The sequence below is a fragment of the Thalassophryne amazonica genome, chromosome 19 (assembly GCF_902500255.1).
Source record: "Thalassophryne amazonica chromosome 19, fThaAma1.1, whole genome shotgun sequence".
NCBI classification, from domain to species: Eukaryota; Metazoa; Chordata; class Actinopteri; order Batrachoidiformes; family Batrachoididae; genus Thalassophryne; species Thalassophryne amazonica.
The window spans coordinates 9,269,643-9,293,474 of record NC_047121.1 but is presented as its reverse complement, the minus strand read 5'-3'; the positions used below and the strand labels follow the sequence as shown (position 1 = coordinate 9,293,474).

Sequence of the window (23,832 nt, the reverse complement as noted above, 5' to 3'; positions counted from 1 at the left end):
GATGGGCTTATCGATCTCGTTATACGGTTAGACAATCGGTTGGAGGAACGCCGTCGGGAGCGAGGCGAAGGACGTGACCGGATACGCGCCGCCCCTCTCCCTTCCGGGTTCGAAAAGGGGCCGCCCTCCCCACGCTCCACAGCCGCAGCGCTCTGTGGGGCAACAGCTCCCCCTGCTGACGTTGTTAGGGAAACGCACAGGGCCAAAATGAGGAGGTTGATCCGTGGAGAGTGTTTTCTCTGCAGCTCAACTGAGCACACACAGAGAAACTGCCCCAAACGGCCAAAACAACAACACTCGCCCTTAGAGACTGGGCTAAGGGGGGTGTCAAAACATTCAAGTGAGACACACACAGATTGCCACACGACTCCCAGTCACAATCCTGAGCGGGGATTTAACCCTTCAAGCCCCAGCACTGGTGGACACGGGGTCAGAAGGGAATCTGCTAGACAGCGGATGGGCAAGGGAGGTAGGGCTCCCTCTGGTGGCGCTTCTTTGCCATTGCAGGTGCGGGCACTAGATGGCACCCTCCTCCCTTTACTCACACACAAGACACAACCAGTAACTCTGGTGGTGTCTGGAAACCATCGGGAGGAGATTGAGTTTTTTGTAACTCCTTCTACCTCCCGCGTGATTTTGGGCATCCCCTGGATGTTGAAGCACAATCCCCGGATTGATTGGCCGTCTGGGGTGGTGGTTCAGTGGAGCGAAACCTGCCATCGGATGTGTTTAGGATCCTCGGTTCCTCCCGGTTTACAGGCTAAGGAGGAGGTCAAAGGCCCTCCCAATCTGACGGCAGTGCCGGTTGAGTACCACGATCTTGCTGACGTCTTCAGCAAGGATCTGGCACTCACCCTTCCCCCGCACCGTCCGTACGATTGTGCCATTGATTTGGTTCCAGGCGCTGAGTTCCCGTCCAGCAGGCTGTACAACCTCTCACGACCTGAGCGCGAATCAATGGAGACCTACATCCGGGACTCATTAGTTGCCGGGCTGATCCGGAACTCCACCTCCCCGATGGGGGCAGGTTTCTTCTTTGTGGGCAAGAAAGATGGCGGACTCCATCCATGCATTGATTACAGGGGGCTGAATGAGATTACGGTTCGCAATCGATACCCGTTGCCATTGTTGGATTCCATGTTCACCCCCCTGCATGGAGCCAAAATCTTTACTAAGCTGGATCTTAGAAATGCGTGTCACCTGGTTCGGATCCGGAAGGGAGACGAATGGAAGACGGCATTTAACACCCCGTTAGGTCACTTTGAGTACCTGGTCATGCCGTTCGGCCTCACCAACGCCCCCGCGACGTTCCAAGCCTTGGTTAACGACGTCTTGGGGACTTCCTGCACCGATTCATCTTCGTATATCTGGACGATATTCTCATCTTTTCTCCGGATCCTGAGACCCATGTCCAGCATGTACGTCAGGTCCTGCAGCGGTTGTTAGAGAACCGACTGTTTGTGAAGGGCGAGAAGTGCGAGTTTCACCGCACGTCTTTGTCCTTCCTGGGGTTTATCATCTCCTCTAACTCCGTCGCCCCTGATCCGGCCAAGGTTGCGGCGGTGAGAGATTGGCCCCAACCAACAAGCCGTAGGAAGCTGCAACAGTTCCTCGGCTTCGCTAATTTCTGTAGGAGGTTCATTAAGGGCTACAGTCAGGTAGTTAGCCCCCTGACAGCCCTGACCTCTCCAAAAGTCCCCTTCACCTGGTCGGATCGGTGTGAAGCCGCGTTCAAGGAGTTGAAACGACGGTTCTCTACTGCGCCAGTTTTGGTGCAGCCCGACCCTAGCCGCCAGTTCATGGTTGAAGTGGACGCCTCTGACTCAGGGATAGGAGCCGTGCTGTCCCAGAGCGGAGAGACCAATAAGGTTCTTCACCCGTGTGCCTACTTTTCACGCAGGTTGACCCCGGCTGAACGGAACTATGATGTCGGCAATCGAGAACTCCTTGCGGTGAAAGAGGCTCTTGAGGAGTGGAGACACCTGTTGGAGGGAGCGTCTGTGCCATTCACGGTTTTCACTGACCATCGGAACCTGGAGTATATCAGGACCGCCAAGCGGCTGAACCCCAGGCAAGCCCGCTGGTCACTGTTCTTCGGGCGTTTTGACTTCCAGATCACCTATCGCCCCGGGACCAAGAACCAGAGGTCGGATGCCTTGTCCCGGGTACACGAAGAGGAGGTCAAAACTGCACTGTCGGATCCACCGGAGCCCATCCTGCCGGAGTCCACTATCGTGGCCACCCTCACCTGGGACGTGGAGAAGACCGTCCGGGAGGCCCTGGCACGGAGCCTGGACCCAGGAACAGGTCCGAAGAACCTTTTATACGTCCCACCAGAGGCCAGAGCTGCAGTCTTGGACTTCTGTCACGGTTCCAAGCTCTCCTGTCATCCAGGGGTGCGAAGGACTGTGGCAGTTGTCCGGCAGCGCTTCTGGTGGGCGTCTATGGAGGCCGACGTCCGGGAGTATATCCAGGCCTGCACCACCTGTGCCAGGGGCAAGGCAGACCATAAAAGGTCCCAAGGACTTCTCCAGCCATTACCGGTGCCTCATCGCCCCTGGTCCCACATCAGCCTGGATTTCGTCACGGGCCTCCCGCCGTCCCAGGGCAACACCACCATCTTCACGATAGTGGACCGATTCTCCAAGGCGGCCCACTTCGTGGCCCTCCCGAAGCTCCCAACAGCCCAGGAGACAGCAGACCTCCTGGTCCACCACGTCGTCCGTCTGCATGGGATACCCACCGACATCGTCTCTGACCGTGGTCCCCAGTTCTCCTCACACATCTGGAGGAGCTTCTGCAGGGAACTGGGGGCCACTGTGAGCCTCTCGTCCAGGTACCATCCACAGACGAACGGACAGGCAGAGCGGGCCAACCAGGAACTGGAACAGACCCTTCGCTGCATAACATCCACGCACCCGACGGCCTGGAGTAACCATCTGGCCTGGATCGAGTATGCGCATAACAGCCAGGTGTCTTCTGCCACCGGCCTCTCCCCATTTGAGGTGTGTTTGGGGTACCAGCCCCCATTATTTCCCATGGTGGAAGGAGAGGTCGGTGTGCCCTCGGTCCGGGCCCATCTTCGGAGGTGCCGTCGGGTGTGGCGCACCACCCGTTCTGCCTTGTTGAAAGCCCGGATGAGGGCCAAGACCCATGCAGATTGCCGGCGGTCCCCAGCCCCTGCATACCAGCCCGGGCAGGAGGTGTGGTTGTCAACGAAGGACATCCCCCTGCAAGTACAGTCTCCATTGATGGACAGGTTCATCGGCCCCTTCCGTATCCTCAAAGTCCTCAGCCTTGCCGCGGTGAAGCTCCAGCTCCCAACTTCACTGCGGATCCACCCGGTCTTTCATGTTTCCAGGATCAAACCTCACCACACCTCACCCCTCTGTGCTCCCGGTCCGGCGCCGCCTCCTGCCCGGATCATTGACGGGGAGCCGGCTTGGACAGTGCGCCGGCTCCTGGACGTCCGTCGAATGGGCCGGGGGTTCCAATATCTGGTGGACTGGGAAGGGTATGGACCCGAAGAACGCTCCTGAGTGAAGAGGAGCTTCATCCTGGATCCGGCCCTCCTGGCCGACTTCTACCGCCGACACCCCGACAAACCTGGTCAGGCGCCAGGAGGCGCCCGTTGAGGGGGGGTCCTGTTGTGTGGGCCGCCAGAAGAGGAGGTACTGCTGGCCCACCACCAGAGGGCGCCCTGCCTGAAGTGCGGGCTTCAGGCACGAGAGGGCGCTGCCGCCACGGACACAGCCGGGAGTGACAGCTGTTACTCATTACTTCCTGACAGCTGTCACTCATTCTTCATCACCTCACTCCATAAAACCCAGACGTCATCTCCACCTCATCGCCGAGATATCGTACTTCATTGAAGGTAATATCCTCAGCCGTTTTGTGTTACAATATATCTGTATATTGTGAGTGTTTGCAGGAGTACCGGTTCCTCTATCTGTGGAAGCTGAGTGAGTGCAGGACGGCACTCTTTTCCCCTGAGGAATCACTGCGGTACTCATCACATATTGAGTGAGAGGTGGAGGTGGCATTCCCACCGTTGTTGTTACTGGGTGTACACACACCCACACTTGACTGTCTTTGTTCTCGCCAGCAGTACCAGATCCGACAGTCGGAGACGGTGATCACCTGGGAATTCGGGACTTGGCGGCTCCAGTATTCACCAGGTTCGGTGGTGGCAGAAATCGTGTGGTACCGGCCCTTCTCAGGACAGACGTCTTCTATCCTTGAGCCTGCCCACACATCACCTTTGTAATTTGACTGTAATCATATTCTGAGATTGTCTGTATATTCGTTGTGCACATTTCACAACATTAAATTGTTACTTTTTGGCTCATCTATTGACCGTTCATTTGCGCCCCCTGTTGTGGGTCCATGTCACTACACTTTCACAACATCAATGTCATCTTCTATGGTAGGATCAGAATTTTGCTTCTTACTAAGATTACAAAAATGGTCCGTCAACACCTGCAATGGTATTTTTTACATAGTTTGGTGTGAAACTGAGCTTTTGTTGATTATGTCCCAGTACTCCTTTAAGTTATTAGACTTCAACAGTCTTAACTTCTTCCTAAAAACCTTATGATAGACCTTTGACTTGTATTTAATGAATTTCTTGTAAGAAGATGCAGCTTCCTTCAAAATGCCCTTTGATTCATCATGTAAGTAAAAATTATTCGTCCTTTTAAGATTGTTTTTTAATTTCAAGTATTTAGCTCTTCCAGTATTGCATTCAGAATCAAACCAAGGCTTATTAATGTTGTTTCTCCTTTTCATAATACCTTTTACAGGTGGAATTTTGCAAACACCTGACTCCTTTGCGACTCCTAATAAAGTGCTACTAACATTACTGCATAAAGAATCTAAACCTGCCTGACTAGGCTGTGACTTGAGGCATGCAAGCTCCTCTTTCAGACTAGAAATATCTATCTGATTCATCTTATTTTGTAATCTATAGATGTAGTTGCATCCCAGTTGAACCAGAAACCCTTATATTCAGAGCCATCCTCACTTACCCCATCTGCATTGTGCAAATGTTGTGCTGAGTAACACTCATTTTGGAGAGCTACATTTTTAGCTTCAAAATCTATAAAATCTATAAAATCATCTAATAATCCTGATGTGGTATTCTGAACCATTTCTGAGTTGTCATATAAATCAGCCTTTAGTAAGACACACACACCGTGTATACCACCATGTTTATGCACAGCATTTTTCATCCTAAGAACATAAATCTTAAAATCATGTAGAGCACTATTTCTGAGAACAGGCTCATTTGTATAAGTCTTAGACAGACATATAACATCACAATCTGACAGATAATTATCCAATACAGCTAAGTTCAACTTACTTTCAAGTCCATAAACATTTAATCCAACTACTTTTAGTGCCTTATTTGATTTGTCATTTTTGTTTTGCTTACACGTAGTCTTGGCTTCCATTCCATATACATACAATTCATCTAGAGGGTCGAGCCTGTCCTAAGCATCAAGATAAAGCCCAGTCTCCTTGATTTTCTCTTCGGACCAACCTAGTTTGAAGAGATCATCAGGAGACTCGATGGTGTGTTTGATGGACCTTCCATTCTCCTCTACCTTGCAGAAAATCCTGCCTTCAATGGTCCACACGTTTCCTTTCAGTCGGTCATCCCGTTTCAGTTCACGGACCATTCTACCTCCGAGAACTATAAGGTCATCATCAATGAAAACATTCTGCCTGCTCTGGTTACCCCTTAACCTTTACTTGTTCCTCATCACTTGGGTCTTGGTGTTCCTCCTCACAAATTTTACAATGATTGGCCCAGGTCTGTTTGCTTGGTTTGCTGCTCGAGGGCCGGGCAGGTGATGGCTCACACTGATATCTTCAGGTCTGATGTTTACTCCCACTTCAGCTGCCAGATACATAACGACTTGGTTCGTATCCTCGCCTGTGGTTTCCGGCATGCCGTAGATCCGCACAGAGTCCTTTCGATTGTATTGATCTTGTCTATCAATTTCGAATCAGTGAAGTTGAGCTTCTCTCTTTAACCTGCTGGTAACTTCTCACATTGTCTTTAATTCCTCATCATGGTTGACAATGCTAACCGTGAGAACATCCATCAATTATTTGGTAGATGCGTTGACTGCAGTGGTCACAGCCGCGGCCACCACATGCTGTATCGCAGCAATGACTTGTACAACGATCTCCCCAATTGTTGCACTATCAAGGCCCACCGTTTTACTATTGTTGGTCCTCGTTGATTTTGACACTTTTGGTGAGGTAACCTTTAGCTTTTGAGTGTTTGCCAGTACTGCTGATTGCACTGTGGTAGCTATAATCTCGCTGAAGGAGTCAAACTGATCAGCTGTAGATTTGTCACTATTCTCCACACGCAGAGTGTCAGAACATGTCCCAGACACGGTTGCCATCTTAGATGATATCACCATCCAAACAGTGCATGGAACAAACAATGATGGTACTACCCGCCGTGTTAGCTTTGCGGCTAATCCTCGGTCACATTAGCCTTGCTGCTACTCCACCGCCGCGGTCGCAAACAGCGGCTCAACGTCTGACCAACTCTCCGCAAACAACTCTAAAAACACTCCTAGTCTCTTCCAGTACAGCCAACCGTATGTTACCAGAGTACATCTCCTCACGCTGCTCCTCGCTGACGTATAGTCCAGCTGATTTTCGTGTCTGCGCAGCTAGCGCACCCGGTTAGCATTAGCTTAGCTAATGTTATCTGGCCAAAATCACAAGGGTATGTAAACTTTTGATCAGGGTCATTTGGTTAGTTTCTGTTGTCATTGTGATTTAAACAGAGTCAGCACACTTATTGGACAATAAATGGCTTCACACACTCACTAACCATGAGTGAAAAAAGTTTGTGTGTTATCATTCATATTTTCTGAAAAATGACCAATAAATGAAAAATAAAATGAAATAAAAAAATTCTGCCAGGGTATGTAAACTTTTGAGCAAAAGTGTACAGGCCATGGTGGTTGAGTGCATTTCTTATTGGTTTCTTTGAAACAATTGTATCTACTAATTTCAGGTCTTTCTGAAGTGGTCCTTGACTCTTAGACAACTCTTCTGATAATTCTTTTTGCTCCCCTGTCAATAAGCTTGTGAGGAACACCTGGATGTGGCTGGTTTATGGTGACATGATGTTCTTTCCACTTCCGGATTATGGCCCCAACAGTGCTCACTGGAACATTCAGAAGTTTAGAAATGCCTTCTGTAACCAATCAGCCATTAGTATGTTTTGCAACAATAAGGTTGCGAAGATCTTGAGAGAGCTTGTTGCTTTTACCCATCGTGAGATGTTTCTTGTGTGACACCTTGGCAATGAGACAACTTTTTGTAGGCCATTAGTTGGGACTCAACTATCTGATATTAATTTGCACTGAAAAGGTGTAGGATTGCCTTTTAATTATGGACAGATTTCAGCTGGTGTCTTGACTTTCCATGTCTTTTGCACCTCCCTGCCTTCAGGTGTTCAATACTTTTCCCGGCCTCATTTCACATTATTGCACATAACTTAATTTCTGTACTTGTTTGTTTTGTTTTCTTTGTATGTGTGGATTATTTGGGTTGTTACTGACATCTGGTGAAAATTTTATGTCAGTAGCACCTTTTGAAATATATTTACTGAGAAAAATGGTGACATGCTCAATACTTATTTTACCTGCTGTGTGTGTGTGTTATATATATATATATATATATATATATATATATATATATATATATATATATATATATATATATATATATATATATATATATATATATATATATATATATATACATATATATATAGTGCATCTGTATTCACAGCAGTTCACTTTTTTCCACATTGTTATGTTACAGCCTTATTCCAAAATGGAATAAATTCATTTCTTGCCTCAAAATTTTACTCACAACACCCCATAATGACAACATGAAAAAAGTTTTTATTTTATTTTAATAAATTTGTTAAAAAAAAAATCATATGTTCAGATTAGAAGTATTCACACCCTTTACTCAATACTTTGCTGATGCACCTTTTGGCAGCAATTACAGCCTTGAGTCTTCTTGAATATGATGCCACAAGCTTGGTGCACTTATCTTTGGGTAGTTTGGTCCATGCCTCTTTGCAGCACCTCTCAAGCTCCATCAGGTTGGATGGGGAGTGTCGGTGCACAGCCATTTTCAGATCTCTCCAGAGATGTTCAATCAGATTCAGGTCTGGGCTCTGGCTGGGCCACTCAAGGACATTCAGAGAGTTGTCCTGAAGCCACTCCTTTGATATCTTGGCTGTGTGTTTAGGGTCATTGTTTTGCTGAAAGATGAACCGTCACCCCAGTCTGAGGTCAAGAGCGCTCTGGAGCAGGTTTTCATCCAGGAGGTCACTCTGTGTTGAAGTCTCTAGCAACTGCAAAAGTCCAAAGACCTATTAACAGACTGCCACAAATTAATGGCTGTTTTTTGGATAGAGGGCGGTTTGAGAGCATGCAGATCCAAAACTCCACAACCAAATGTAAATAGCACACCGAGGGATGTGTTCGTATGTTTTCCACTTTGTTGTGGTTTGATATTAAATGTAATTTAAAGTCCATAAGTGCACGTTGGCTCACTGTGTGTGTGTGTGGGGGGGGGGTCTGCCTGCCCTCCTGTGACCTGGTGCTGATGATAATAATAATAATGGCATTTGGTTCCGTTTGTCAGCCTGATTACTGTGTTTGCAGTGTTGAGCACAGTGTGGAATGTGGGATCCAAATGTTCTTGAAATAACAGGGTAGAAAGCTGCTGTTTCTAAACCAACCCAAGAACATCGTCATCTCTACGGGCAACAATGATTCGGACAGTGTTCGGAGAGAACAAATCCATAATTTTCTGTATTATGTTGTTGTTCTTTTCTGTTCCACACCACTATGAACTTGTAAAAGTGATGTTGCAGCAGATATAATTTGTACTGTCCCTGGTTACTCCAATCACATGGAAAGATGCTGATAATCATTTCAAACAAAAAGTTGAAATTCTGCCTCCTCTGACGTGGTGGTATGGTTCGAAAAGCAAGCTGCTCACTCCCCTCTTCTACTTGCTGTAGTATTGATACTATAGGAATCTGTGGTGTAATTTTGCCTCGTCAGAACTGTAATTCAAGTTTTCTATTTTTACACTTCAGATATAGAGAATGAGAGTCAAATCTGCAATTTTAGATGTCTCAGTTTATTTCAAGATATCAATAACGTGATGATAAAATTCAATTACAACTATGTATAATTCCAGTTTGAGATATTTACAATATCTGCAATTATGACGAGTCATAATTCCAAATATCCACAATGTCATTATGATGGGTGAAACCTATTTTAAGATACCTAAAAAGGGCAATGTAGATATCACGAATTGAGGGGAATTAGAGATATTATGACTAGTTAGACTTGAATGGGTGATTTGTGAAACTGGAATTACAAGTCTCTACAATTCAGTTATCGATATCTCATTTCAGATATCTGCAGTAAGGATTGCGGTTCTCTCATGAAAAATGTCATACACATGAATGGGGAAAGTATTTTGAATCTTACTGGTTAAAACTGAATTACAGATATCTTAAATAACAGTTTGAACTCAAAATGTTATTGCAAATATCTTGGAATACTGTAGATCTTCAACTAGGCAGAATGACAGTGTTGGTATCAGTTGATACTGTCCTGTACAGCTCGTATAAATGTTAAAACTGGCTTGCCATCATGTATATAGGTGGGATGGTGCAGTTTCCAGTCAGCTCTTTCCTTGTCCTCCTGGCAAACACGTCTTTTTGTTTCACTGTCTTTGGCCTCATTAGCCTCAGTTTTACAATGTTTTAGCTTTTTATGTGTCACAACTTGTATACACAGAACCCAAAATGTAGACAGTGAGCACACAGGATGTAAGAAAAAAAGCTTTATTTTGCCAATCAATGCAGTCCAGTCCAAAAACAAGGAGGAGTCCAAAAAGGCAGGAACAAGGAGTTGAGGAGCAGAGGAGAAAACATACTAGGATGCAAGAACACAGGAATTGAAATAATCCACCAAACCAAGCGAGAACAATGATGAACTTAAATAGTGATATGTAATGAGGAGAGAGACAGGTGTGGGGATTGTGATGTGACGCAGCTGTGAGGAACACCAAGTGGCAGGGCCACGCCTCCAAACACACAGACTGACAAACACAGTGAAACATCAACCTAAAAGGAACCTGGGTGAGTATAACTTAAACCCAAAATAAGTTCCCCAAATCCTGTGCATTAACAAAAGGAGAACTCAACCAAACGTCGGTGCCAGAAAACCAAAGCAGAACTCAAAAGTGGCAGAAGTATAAAACAAAGATACAGTGAGCAATATCAACAACATCTGACCAACAGGAGACCAGACAAGGACAATAAACTTGTTAGTTCTTTTGTGAGTTAATCATGTCTCCTCATCTCTTTTCATGGCTCACGAGCCTGGTCAAGACAATACCTATAAATGTACTAGCCTTGGCTGTGGAACTAAGCCGCAATCGGCTGGCATTCCATCTAGGGACAAAAACTGACTTCTCAGTAGGGTATCTGGGGTTAAGCACTGGCCCAGTGGACCTCTGGGCTTATTTAGGACTTACTACCATCACATCAGTACTGGCTGCAATTTTGCAGTTTCACTACAATGCACTGGAATAAAAAACAATTTTAGCTGCACTTACATATTTTTATTTATTTCTTTTTTTACAGCATCAAGATCAAACTGCAGAAATCGGCCCATAGACTTGGTCTTCATTATAGACAGCTCCCGCAGTGTCCGACCTGCCGAGTTTGAAAAGGCCAAGGACTTTTTGCAAGACATGGTCAACAATTTGGAGATCAGCTCAGATGCCACACGGGTTGCTCTTGTCAACTATGCGAGCACAGTGAAGATCGAGTTTCTACTGAAGACATATTTTGACAAACCTGCCCTGAAACAGGCGCTGGCCCGTGTCGAGCCCCTCTCTTCAGGCACTATGACAGGATTGGCCATCAAAACTGCCATGGAGAAAGCTTTCACCACAGACTCTGGAGCTCGACCTACCTCCACGAACATCGCCAAAGTGGCCATCATAGTGACAGATGGGAGGCCCCAGGACAAGGTGGAGGACATATCTGCAGCAGCGCGGTCTTCTGGGATTGAGATCTACGCAGTAGGGGTAGATAGGGCTGATATGATGTCCCTCCGCCTCATGGCCAGCCACCCACTGGATGACCATGTGTTCTATGTGGAGACCTATGGTGTCATAGAGAAGCTCACTTCCAAATTTAGAGAAACTTTGTGTGGTAAGGATGATGACAGAAGTGTAGATATTCCTTTAGATGGTGGAATTGATGATAACGGACTAGAACTAGCTGGTGGAAAAAACAGAGAAAGTGACAGTAAAGAAATCAACGGTATGTCAGATCCATCCTTCTTCCTTTCACCTGTGATGATACATATGGGCAGCACCATCAAGGGCACGCACCATTCTAAAGTCAGTGGTCCTCTTCTTTAGTTCGAAGAAGGTCAGGGTCATTTTTTTTTGGGGTTTCCCAAGAAAAAGTCTTGATGCAGGAGGTGATGAAGTGCAGCTACTCCACCCTCATAGCATTAATCAAGTACAATAAGTTGTCCTGCTAACCCATTTAAACAAGAAAACAACAACTCAAGAGTTCTGTGGTCATGAAGACTTTACAGTGGTTGAAACCAAACATGATGCTGCCTATCGTATTCACATTGAGTGCTCAGCTTTCAACCTTTTGTCCTGCAGCTTGCACCTAATGCAATGCACGCTGTTCATGTACCCAAAGAGAGGATAAATATGCCAGAGTCCCCAATTTTGACTCCTGCAGCATCTGAAATTTATACACTTTGAGTGGAAATGGGGCAGCACGGTGGATTAGTGGTTAGCACTGTTGCTTCACAGCGAGAAGGTCATGGGTTCGATTCCCGCCTGTGGCCTTTCTGTGTGGAGTTTGCATGTTCTCCCCGTGTTTGCGTGGGTTTCCTCCGGGTGCTCTGGTTTCCTCCCACATCCAAAGACATGCGGGTTAGGTGGACTGGAAACTTTAAATTGTCCATAGGTGTGCGTGTTAGTGTGAATGTGTTTGTTTGTCTGTTTGTAGCCCTGTGACAGACTGGCGTCCTGTCCTGGGTGTACCCTGCCTCGCGCTCTATGACTGCTGGGATAGGCTCCAGTCCCCCGTGACCCTTAATTGGACTAAGCGGTTGAAGATGAGTGTGTGTGTGTGTGTGTGTGTGTGTGTGTGTGTGTGTGTGTGTGTGTGTGTGTGTGTGTGTGTGTGTGTGTGTGTGTGTGTGTGTGTGTGTGTGAGTGGAAATGGTCAAGTGGTCGGGTTTTTTTTTTGGCTGGGGAAGTAACCTGCAATGGACTGGGATTGTCATCCACTTCACACTATGGTACCCAGTGATAAGAACTTGCACCAGGGCCTATATAGGACTAACTTGCCTGATAATTATACAATTTTTAAAACTACCTATTAAAAGAAAGGCAGCCGACACAAATGAAAACGTTACATTTCATACAGTTAAAAACATTTAGGGCAGTACAATTTTTTACATATATTCAAATAAGCTCATTACTTACTCCACTTATTCGTAATTTTTATAGAAATGCTTGGTCTGGCCCAACTGCTCTTTGCCATGATGCATTTGGGAGACATCCAAACTTGGAAAAAACTTTAGGAGGCACTAAAGTTTCCAAAAAAACAAACTGTAAAACTAAAACGTCGCCCATGAATTACATTCAGTTAAAATAAAAAGTAAATAAAAATTATATAACTATTTATGTTTCTCTTTCCAAGTTTTGATATCACCCTTTTCTGCAAGGTCACGGCTGATGTGAGCTGTGCTGTGCTCTGGTGTCAACTCTATTGCAGTCTGTACTTTAAACTGTTACTGAGTCTACTAGTAATTCAGAATTAAATACTTTTACATTTGAGTTGGCTGTGACACAAACAAAAGCAAATACAGGAGTTGAACCGGTGGTCTAAAGACTGCGGTTCAGTTGTAAGGAAACCTGTGGCTGTTCTTGGACAGCACACTTCATCTGCATTGTTCCAGTCCACCCAGCTGTCAGCGGTAGAGTCCGACCGATATGGATTTTTATGGGGGCTGATACCGATATTAGAGGAAGTAAAAAAATTACAGCACTGATAATGCTGCTGATATGTACTACATAAAAAAGGAGTCCTAAAATTTAGTTGAAGAAATCTAACTGACCCTTGATGTTTTACAATTTAAACATGAACTTTATTGTAAATAAATATAACCTACAACCAACCAACGTACAGCATGCTGCCTGCATGACAGCAGCTCAGGATTTGCATAAAATAGACATCTTGGCTATTTTGGCTGCACCTAGCTGGCTGCATAGTGACCACTGGTCACTTATTGCTGTGAAACGCCCACTCTGATTGAAAATGAGTGTCAGCTGGTCACTTTGTGACCAAGGGTTGTTGGGGGTCCCAGCCATGCTGGACAGCACTGTAAACAATGGTATCAGATTGACCTCTGCTTGACAGACTATGTAATGACACCATTTCCAACAACCAAAGTGGTTTTGTTCACGAAAGGCTCATATCAGTCGATAGTATCAGCCCACTGATACAGTGGTTGGGCTCTAAATGGGGACTGGCCCATGTTGAGGTTGTAACCTGTGATGGACAAGCGTCGAGTGAGTCTGAGGGGAGTCATGGATTCTCATCTGCTTCACTCTGCAGGAATGTGGAGATGAGCTCAAATCTGAGTACGGACTAGTCTTAGTTTCTTACTAGAACTTGTGAAATGAAAAATTTGATCCTTTACAGGATTTGGCAAAAACTAAGTAAAAAAGATTCACTGTAACTTTAAACTCTTGACACTGGACACCATACACAAGCATTTAAGACGTGACTTTTCAAAATAACTAATCTTCATGTCATTATTTGGAAATGAATTAATACATACTTACATTACTAACACTTTGTGATACTAAATCTTTAAATGTATTAAGCTAATCAGACACTGAAGTATTTATTTTCAGGTTTGGATGCCTGTGCTCAGGGACACAGCTGTCAGCACATCTGCATCAGCAGAGACGACTCGTACATCTGCAAGTGCCGCGCGGGCTACGTCTTGAATGCCGACAAGAACACCTGCTCACGTAAGAACCTTTGTCTTTATGTTTTTGGTCTGGGGTCATTGAGTTTTGTCACATAATTAATTACTTGAAAACACTGACGTGTTTGTGGACTTCAACAGGACTGCAAAACTGAAATTGTTTATGAGCCTGGAATCAGTACGTCAGCATCTTAAATTTGGTAAAACACATGTTTGTTGAGAAGTTAGATGACCTCTTGCCTACGTTCATGTTTTTAGGAAGAAAAAGGCAGAAGAATGGATATTGTTCTGGCGTGTGGACTAATTAAATCCTTTAGGCCACTTTAGCGGACAAGGTGAATGTTACGTGTGGACTATGTCTATGGCCCTGGCACCTTCTGGCCTTGGACTTGTGTGTGTGTTTCTCTGTGTTTCAGGTCCTGCAAATCCTGCAGTTGGAGTACGGTGACACCGGAAACACTGGCACACAGTACATTTTGCAGAGTAAAATATACTCTGCCGGAATAACATTTGGTCCCAGTTCAAATATAGTTAGGAAATACATAGGAAGACTATCACCACCACCACGTGAACCCCACAAACAATACAAAATATACACACACACACACACACACACATACACACACACACACACACAAAGAAAATTAGACAAGGTGCCAATTTGTTATAGGCGAAATTGTATAAGAAGGTAAATGCAGTGGCTGTGAGGGGAACGTGCCACTCCTACCTGTGGCCAGGGGGCTGTGCCAGAGGACAGACTGGTAGACCCTCAGACATGTTTGGGCTCTTTGCTCCCTCTTGGCATCTTGCTGGCCAGTGACTGATAGTGTGGGTGTGGATGTGGGTGCACGATGAGGAGCCACATGGTGATGGTGCTGCTGTTGCCCTGAGGCCATCAGGGAAAATGTGGAGGTGGGGTGTGCAAGTTGGGTGTTGGGTGAGGTGGATAGCGTGTTGCAGGGCTACCCCCTCTGGACAATATGGGTTGCATTCCGGGTGGCTGTGGGGACCTTTTTCCCCAGGAAGGGTGGAATGGGGGGGGGGGGGGGGGGGGTGTGTCTCTTGGGAATGTTGCCAACTATTGTACCAGTGGACAGCTGTTTGAAAGTCAAAGCCCACACTGTAAAACTCAATGAGTTAGTTGAACTCAAACCATTTGAGGAAACCGAATGCCTTAAACCATTTCAGTTTGCCAATTTAATCAAATAATTTCCAAAAATGTAATTGTTAAAGTTTTAGTAACTTAACAATGTATAGTTAATTAAACTTATGTAAATCTAGTTTATGTTTTTCAATAAAAAGTAACAAATAAATTTATGCCTAAAAAATTTGCATTACATTTTGGATTACATTCTTTGGTTTACTTGTTGACTCTGCGTTGTGTTATGACTCCGCCCATTCGCTCCCCTCGGGACACAAACTCATGATCTCCGGCATGGAAGTCGAACTCTCTAACCAGAAGGCTAAAACCCAGTCCTTCAGAGTAAAATGGTTCTTGGGAGCATGAGCATGGCTTAAACCTTTAAGCTTTTGGCTGCCTTTTTAAACATTTTCCTTATTTTGCCTTTCAGCTTCTGAAGGAGCTCTGCCCCCCACACTCTCCACCTTTCCATACTCTCAAGAATATGGACAACATGTACTAAATACTAAATTGTCATTTAAATGTCACTTATATACATGCTGTCCATATTCTTGAGCCGCTTAGGTAGGTAGGGAGAGTTCCCATGGGATAAAAATGCTTTTCGGCCTACCATCCCTGGTTCTCAAGACCAGGCACCTAAGTGGCTCTACTCTCTCTCTGTCTCTCTCTCTCTCTCTCTCTCTCTCTCTCTCTCTCTCTCTCTCTCTCTCTTTTCTTTAAAGATATTTATGTGTACCTTAGTAAACACTAGTAGAGTTCCATCTTAGATTTGAAATGTATAATAGAAGATATACCTTACTGAATTTTCATATCAATATGATATATGATATGACTATAATTTGACACAAAGTGCAGCAACAGTGAAAATTAAACATTCTTAAACCAAACAGTAATAATACCACACTCATTTTGCACTTATCATAAAGTTAGGATACTGTGCTCTCCATAAGTATTGGAACACTTGGAATTTCACACATTTTAATTTGTCATTTTAAATACAAGAAATACAAAAAAATAAAGAATTAAAATTTCTAAAATTATCTTCCTCAAACTCAAACTGAAAGCAAATCTCTAAAACTTGATAAAACGTATAAATAATAATCTGTTTTATTGCCAGTTTTCTTCAGACAAGTCAGAGGATAGAAACATGAACATTTCCAAGTCACTGAATATGTCTTGGACTTTATTTACATCAATTATGAAGAAATACAAAAGTTTCTTTCACCAAAACATCAAATCTAGTCTTTCATCTCAGATGTACTTTCTGTCAAACTGTAGCTGAAATCCTCCTCTACACCACTTCATCAGGAAGCTGGATTTTATATTTTTAATTCATTTATATCAAGTTGTAGAGATTTGCTTTCAGTTTGAGTTAAGGAAGATAATTTTAGAAAAAAAATGTATTTGAAATGGAATAAACAAATTAAAATGTGAAATACCAAGTGTTCCAATACTTTTGAGGGCAACTGAGAAACACTGAGGAGCAGCATCTTACATCTCATATATAGAGCAACAGATAAGAGAATATTTAGAGTGGAATCCTGCAAATGGTGATACAAACATCAAATTTGGCACAAATAATCCACAGACATTAACTCTTTAAAAAAAAAGTGATTGGCCGCTTGAATTTTCAATAGGCAGCCAGGTCGGGGTCAATTGAAGAATTACACAGGGTCTAAATCAGGGGTGGGCAACTTGTTCTAGAAAGGGCCAAGAGGGTTCAGATTTTCTTTGCAGCCAATGATTCCACCAGGTGATTTCACTGATTATCACTTTGAGCAGATGGAATCAGTTAATCAGTGTTCGGTTTAACTGCAAGAACTATTGAGGGTTGTTCTGGACATCACTTGGACGCAGTGAACTTCGTCATTCTATTTAAAATTTCACTCAATAATATAGGTTTAGACACTTCAATAAACAGGAAGTGAGATGGACCCCCCCCCCCCCCCCCCCCCCACACACACACACACACACAAGCCTCCTCATCTGGTATTGAGGTCTAAGATTGTTGGGTGTGGAATTGTCTCCTTTCAGGTTTGGATCCATGTTCCCAGGGAAATGGCTGCCAGCACATTTGTGCCAACAGTGGTGATTCATACATCTGCAAGTGTCGAGTGGGATTCGTGTTAAATTCAGACCAGAAAACATGCTCACGTAAGAACCATCGTCTTTGTCTGTATGGTTTCATTACCCAAATCAAACAGCTTGGATTTCAGTGGGATTACAAACTGAAAGTGACTGTGAGCTTGAAATCAGTATGTTAGCATCTTAAATGGGCTGTTCTTACTATTAAAAACAAACAAACAGTTTTTTTCGGGGCACTTGGACAATTCAAACCCGTTCAGCTCCCAGCTTCTGGTCCTTCAGTAGATCTCATACACGTGAGTGAAATGTCTCAGGTTTTCTTCAAGATCAGTTAAGTGATGCAAAACCACTTCGTTGGGACACATTTTGACACCCACACTCACCAAAACATGGCGATCCATCAGAGGCTACATTTAAATATTTATGTACTGTAACCCCGGTTCTTTGAATGCTACCTCGTGTTTCTGGAAAAGTGTGTTAAAAGGTGCGTTCTCACTTTCACAGATACACATCCTGGAAATAAGTCAGGTCTGGGAGTGTGCAGTGGTCCCATGCTTTGCCATATCCCCGGCACACGGCGCCTTGGGTCCTGGATGGCAACCACCCAGGAAGACAGCCAGTCCAGCCCAACCTCTTGAAAGTAACTTTGTCTCTGCTGCACCAGGTGACGCATGGGCATCCCCTTGGCCTTGTCCAGTCACTGTGGTCCTCAACATTCAGGCACGTATGCACTGGATCATGCACAGGGAAATGTACCACATAGCCAAAATGATGCTCCTCATCTTAGTCACAATAAGTAACCACTCATCTGACAAGGAGTCATTCCAACAGTATCCTCCGAAGAGACTTTGTACAAAAGACGTTCAGTTGTGGCCTTAGGTCAGTGGTTAGATGCAAGTCTCAGAACCATACACTAAGACAGGTAGCACCATGACCCTAAAGACTTGGACATTTTTCTCCTGCAAAGACATTGGCATCACCAAACACCTCTGTCTATTGACCTCTTGACTCCTTATGTTGTTTCCAGGCGTTTCTTGAGCTCAAAGGTCGAGGACCCAGAGACATGAATTCCACTGCAGAGATAAGAGAACATCTCCACATGTTCATTACATTTAGCACATACAGCTACACTTATGATGGCTGAGTCAAGGAAGTCATTAAAATCCAGGATCTTGTTTTTTTCCAGGACAATATCGAACTCAGACACTCCAATTCCTCACTCAGCTTCTCAAGTGCTGCAATCAGGGTATCTAATGATTCAGCAAAGATCACAGCATTGTCCTTGGAGTCAAGGTCAGTAAACCTTTCCTCACCAACTGACGTACCTAGGTCAGTACCCAACAACCAGTTGATGCAAGCATTGGCTAGCTGTAGAGACAAACCACTTCACTGACATACAGCTTTCAGTGGGGAAAACAGTCTCTGCGGATCTGTGTTTTGGCTCGCTGTATTAGGTTCTCTCTGCTTCTCCGTCTTTCACTTGGGGATATGGCAGACGTTTTATGATGGGTACCCTTCCCAACACAAATCCACATTACATAGAGAATGAACAGTGATGGCTTTAAACCAGGAACCTTCTGACCTTCTGTTCTGGAAACAATTGCATTAACTGCTTGGCCACCACACAAGTTCTTGTGGATCCCACAAATTCTCAAAAACAAATTCTTTGCGAAGGTCAACATAGGCTGCAGAGGTACACTGGACTTGACAGTTCTGTCCTGGGGACCTTCTGCAGGTGTGTGGTGAGAGTGTTATGTGCTCCTGCAGCACTGTTTGGTAGGACAGCTGCTCTGCAATGGACAAGGAGCCTCTGCAGAGGGTTGTGAATGTCGCACAGAGGACTGTGGGAGGCAGCCTACCCACATCATAAACATATACACAAACAGATGCAGGAAGGTTCAGGTTCAGGTGACTTTATTTGTACCCGTAGGTAGATTTGACTTACAGCAAACAGAAAAGGGCATCCATGTTAGCCAAACACACCAATAGCAATGAAAACACTAAAAACACTAACAAAGAACATATGCAAAACAAAATGTAACACAAACACCACCGGGACTCCCAAGCTTACTAAACCACTAAAAAAGAAGCATCAGGAAAAACCACTAAAAGATGGTCAGCATAAAACTGATGTGCAAAGAGCAAATAAATAAATATATAAATATTTGCAAAACCTACTAAGATTTTTTCAAATGTACAATTGCCGCTGAGACAAAACTACTCCTGTAGTGTTTTGTCCTACACCTTGGGACTTTAAACCTATGGCCAGAAGGTAGGAGCTGAAATTCATTAGCCAGAGGGTGGGAGTCATCAACTGGGATGCAGCTGGTTGTCCTCTGTAATTGTTTGGTGTACAGGGACTCTAAACTCAGCTGCAACTCACCAATCAGTTGACTGGACCATTTAATAATCTGACCCAGTCTGTTCCTGTCCTTCAGTGTCAGACTGCCAAAACCAGGCCACCAAAGAAAAAGACAAAACAGATTCAATAAAAGCATGATAAAATAGTGTTAACACAGTTAACACCTCACAGTTTGCCTCAAACTTCAGCGAATTATCAATGATAGTCCCATGGTATTTATAAGTTTGCACAATTTGAACTGGTTGACCATTAATTATTGTGTTGTCAGGTGTGCTACCATGCTTCCTGAAATCATGACCATATCTTTAGTTTTTGATGTATTGATCTGAAGATATGAGTCCTCACACCATTTAACAAAATGGTCAACTACAGGGCCGTGGCTGCTCTCATTGTCCCGCAGCAGACTGACAATCACTGTGTCATCTGTGTATTTTAAAATGAACCTATTTTTAAAAGTGCTCTGACACATACTGGAGTAAAGAATGAATAACAAAGGTGAGAGCACACACCCTTGTGGTGAGCCAGTAGAAGAACACACTGTGTTTGATAAAATCCCGTTCAAGTGGGCCTCCAGCATCAAACAAGACCCCACCCACCTGGCAAGCACAATGTTTGTTCCTCTCCATTCAGGCAGGAGGCTGTGGGGCATCAGGTGTCGAACCACCAGACTGAGAAGCAGCTTCTTTCCACAGGCTGTGAGACTGTTGAGTTCTGGTGGAGCACTATAGCATTGTCACTTCCTATACTACCTCGGACAGATGCACATCTGTTCATACCTTGGTTGCACAATACCTTGGACTTTTGCACACCTGTATTTTGCACAATAATTGGACTTTTGCACACCCATACATTTGCCGTATTTTGCACAATAATTCTGACATACTGCTCATTACAGCTGTACTGCTTTTTATTCTTTTTATCCTTGCTCTTATTTATTTATGTTTCCCTTGTCTAGGACCTTTGGGAACCTAATTTCATATCATGTCATGTGGAAGCATATATGGTATGACAATACAGAATCCTTGATTCCTTGAAAGAAGCACTGTTGATATTCACGCTTGTGTTCTATGGACTGCAGATGGTTCTCCAGCCCACAGGTATTTCTTTTTGGTGGTTGGTGGCAAGATTAGCACTTCACCAACCATAAAATTACCTCGCAAACCTACAAACCCAAAAAATAAGATTCTTGTTTTCGGTCTCCATGGGAGTAAATCTGAGATCATAGAGCGCATTATGACGAGGATGGGAGAGTGCAGTTTTCAGCCTCAACTCTGGATTAGAAGAAACCACAGGAGAGCATCAACGGTTTTTTGCGAAGGGTCTTTGTAGGATGGCACCTGGTGCGGTGCTGAGGGGTTGTCCATTGTGTTGTCATGCCCTGGTCCAAACCTGAGGAAGCTCATACCGGCGGGTACCTGGAACATCATTTCTGTCAGTAAGGATGACCATCTTCCTGAAAGCTCATGGTTTGAAGCCTTAACACCTTGAATCCTTCAAAGGTCCAGGAGGATGTCTCTGGTGAACTGCGATATTCCATCATTGTGCTGTGGTCTTATTCTAAATGTCTGAATTTTCAAAATGTTCAAAAAAATTGTTTTCTTCTGTCATAGGCTTTGACATACTTTGGCAATCACTTGCATTTCTGTGGAGCTTGTAACGTCATCCTTTATGTAAGAAGGTTGTCAGAAAATCCTTGAAACCTTCCACGAAGCCTACACCAAGCTTGGTTTTCATATCAACCTGAAGGAGAGGTTTTTCAGAAGCACCAAGGTTGTGCAGCAGTGTGTACAGTTAGGCTCCTGTTATTTTTGCACACATTGCTTGATACAAGACCCATGTGTGGTATCATGACTCTGTGCTCTAGATTGGCATATTACATCATCAAACCACTTGTTAGATCATATTTTGGGACAACTGTAATCTTCACGTGCCTGTTTGTCATAATTATGAGCTGTGGAGTTCCAGGATACATATCTGTCAAAGTGAGACGGGGCTTTAGACTCCGTCTCTTGGAATTACAAGGTGTAAAAGGGGAAAGAAAAAGCTACCTTGTGTCTCAAGCAGGGCATTGTACCTGCAAAGGCAACTCATAATGAGCATCCAGTGCCCAGAGTTGTGGTGATGTGTATTCAAACCCCAATTAGAAGACAGATAAAGGTGGATGTAAGTATATCTGATGCAGAATTGACCTGTTTTTGTTTTTTTTCACATATGCTTGTTGGTTTTGCGGGTGTCTCGTTTCAGGGTCTGACACTTGTGACCAGGGACACAACTGCCAGCATATTTGTGTCAACAGTGATGATTCCTACGTATGCAAGTGTCACAATGGATATCGATTGAATGCGGACCAGAAAACCTGCTCACGTAAGAACTACAATATGTATTTACTCAGTTTGTTATCTGGCTTTTAGTCCAGTGCCTTACATTTCCAAAAACCTGTCATTGTATGTTGTTGTTGTCGTCTGGTAATATAAAGTCTCTTTATGGGGTTTTAACACATTTTCTGAAAGCAGATCCCAAAACATAATGAGTACTTTCAGAGGTTACGGAGAGAGAACATTATATTCATGAAATGTAAAAGTAATGATTGCACCTGTACCACAGTATCATTTATAGTCATCCTCTGTACACTGTAGCAGAAGGCATGTCAAATACTTTCTCTGTCTATAATGATCAAAAATCCTAAATTCTACATAAAAAGAGAGGTAGTGTCACGTCATGCTGATACTACACCCCCCTCATCACAGTACTTTGGGTCCCAATTGGAAATGATGGAGTTTGCCCTGCAGCCAGGTGTTATGTAGGTGTCCTATCGGCCTAGTCCAGTCACTGCTGTCTTCAGTAATGAGGCATCTGCAGTCAGTTCAGTTCTATTGCAGTATTTATTTATACAGCACAAACTCACAACATAAGCAAGGTTTAAGCCTTCCCCACCCTATGAGCAAGCACATTGGCAACACTTATTATCGTAAGAAAATTCAAGTAGACCAGACTGAGTGGAGTTACCACACTTTGGCCATTTTAGCAAATAAAACAAGGACATCCACTAATTCTGCAAAGATCACAGCATTACTGTATCTGCAAAGTTAGGGCCCTGTCCCACTGGCGTTTAGGAGGATTTGCGCATGAAATGAGGAGACAAAAGCTGAGCGTTCGCAACAAAGGTGGGCGGAAATGACAAATGTCCCGGGGTGCATCAGCGAATACATGAGGAAGAAAAGCGGATATAACAGGGAACAGAAGCGAAGGCGACCGCGGAGGCGCCCCCATGAGGGGCACAGCGGCCGTGATGCACTCGCTTCATCCATGCCCACTCTGTCTGCATTAGAGGATGACATTTTTCGGGAATTCCAGTGGGTCACCTGATTCCTGCGGGATTCCCGCGGGATGGGAGTCAAAATTTTATCAATCCCGTGATTGGGATGGGACGGGAATAAAAATGAACGGGAGCGGGCAGGAGCGGGAATGCCAAAAATAGATGATGATTTTCATCTATTTAATGCCGCGTTCACACCGGGCGCGATCAGACGCTACAAATTCGTGGGGGTCGCGTGGCGACAGACGTGCCTCCTTCGCCTGGTGTGTCGCTCAGCTTTTGCTGCGAAAATTCACCCTGGTGCGTCATCAAATAGGAGGAGCTTCCATTCCGCTCGCCGGCTCCGGTTGTCAGTCAAGTTAACATGACGGACCTTGATCACACGGAGTGAGTTGTGAAAAGCTCCCAATACAGAGAGTATCATTATTTGCTGCAGGAGCTGCGTCTGGATGACGGCTGCTTTCAGCGGTCCTTCCGCCTCTGCAGGACCCAGTTTGAGGACCAACTGTCCCGTTCACGCACGCACATGTAAACAATAAAAAAAAAAAAGAAAGAAACTCCGCTGCTTGCTGCAGCTCGCTCTTCCACCAAAAAACTCTGTCATAATTATGTTTAGAAACCAGTCACCATTTGTTCTATTATACAGCTGTGTAGTTAATAAGTAAAATAATCTCCATTCGCTTGCGCACACACGTAACATAAAAAGAAAAATAAACTCCGCTCCTGCTGCTGTGGGGCTGCTGCTTGCTCCAAAAACTCTGTCATAATTGTGAAATAAAGGACAAAAGAGACATAAGTCCTGCTCACAGGC

At 44.5% G+C, this 23,832-nt stretch overlaps 1 protein-coding gene across 17 annotated transcripts in view; it reads left to right on the top strand.

Annotated features, from left to right (window-relative positions):
- The window catches only part of matn3b (matrilin 3b), a 67,566-nt gene that overhangs the window by 8,639 nt on the left and 35,095 nt on the right, over nt 1-23,832 (top strand). For 13 of the 17 annotated variants that reach the window (XM_034195389.1, XM_034195382.1, XM_034195384.1 and 10 more), the window contains exons 2-5: nt 10,724-11,410; nt 14,041-14,160; nt 17,293-17,412; nt 21,950-22,069. In XM_034195389.1, the coding sequence (XP_034051280.1) occupies nt 10,724-11,410; nt 14,041-14,160; nt 17,293-17,412; nt 21,950-22,069 (1,047 nt within the window). The remainder of the gene's footprint in view (nt 1-10,723; nt 11,411-14,040; nt 14,161-17,292; nt 17,413-21,949; nt 22,070-23,832) is intronic. The other 4 variants (XM_034195390.1, XM_034195381.1, XM_034195376.1 and 1 more) reach the window with 3 other exon arrangements.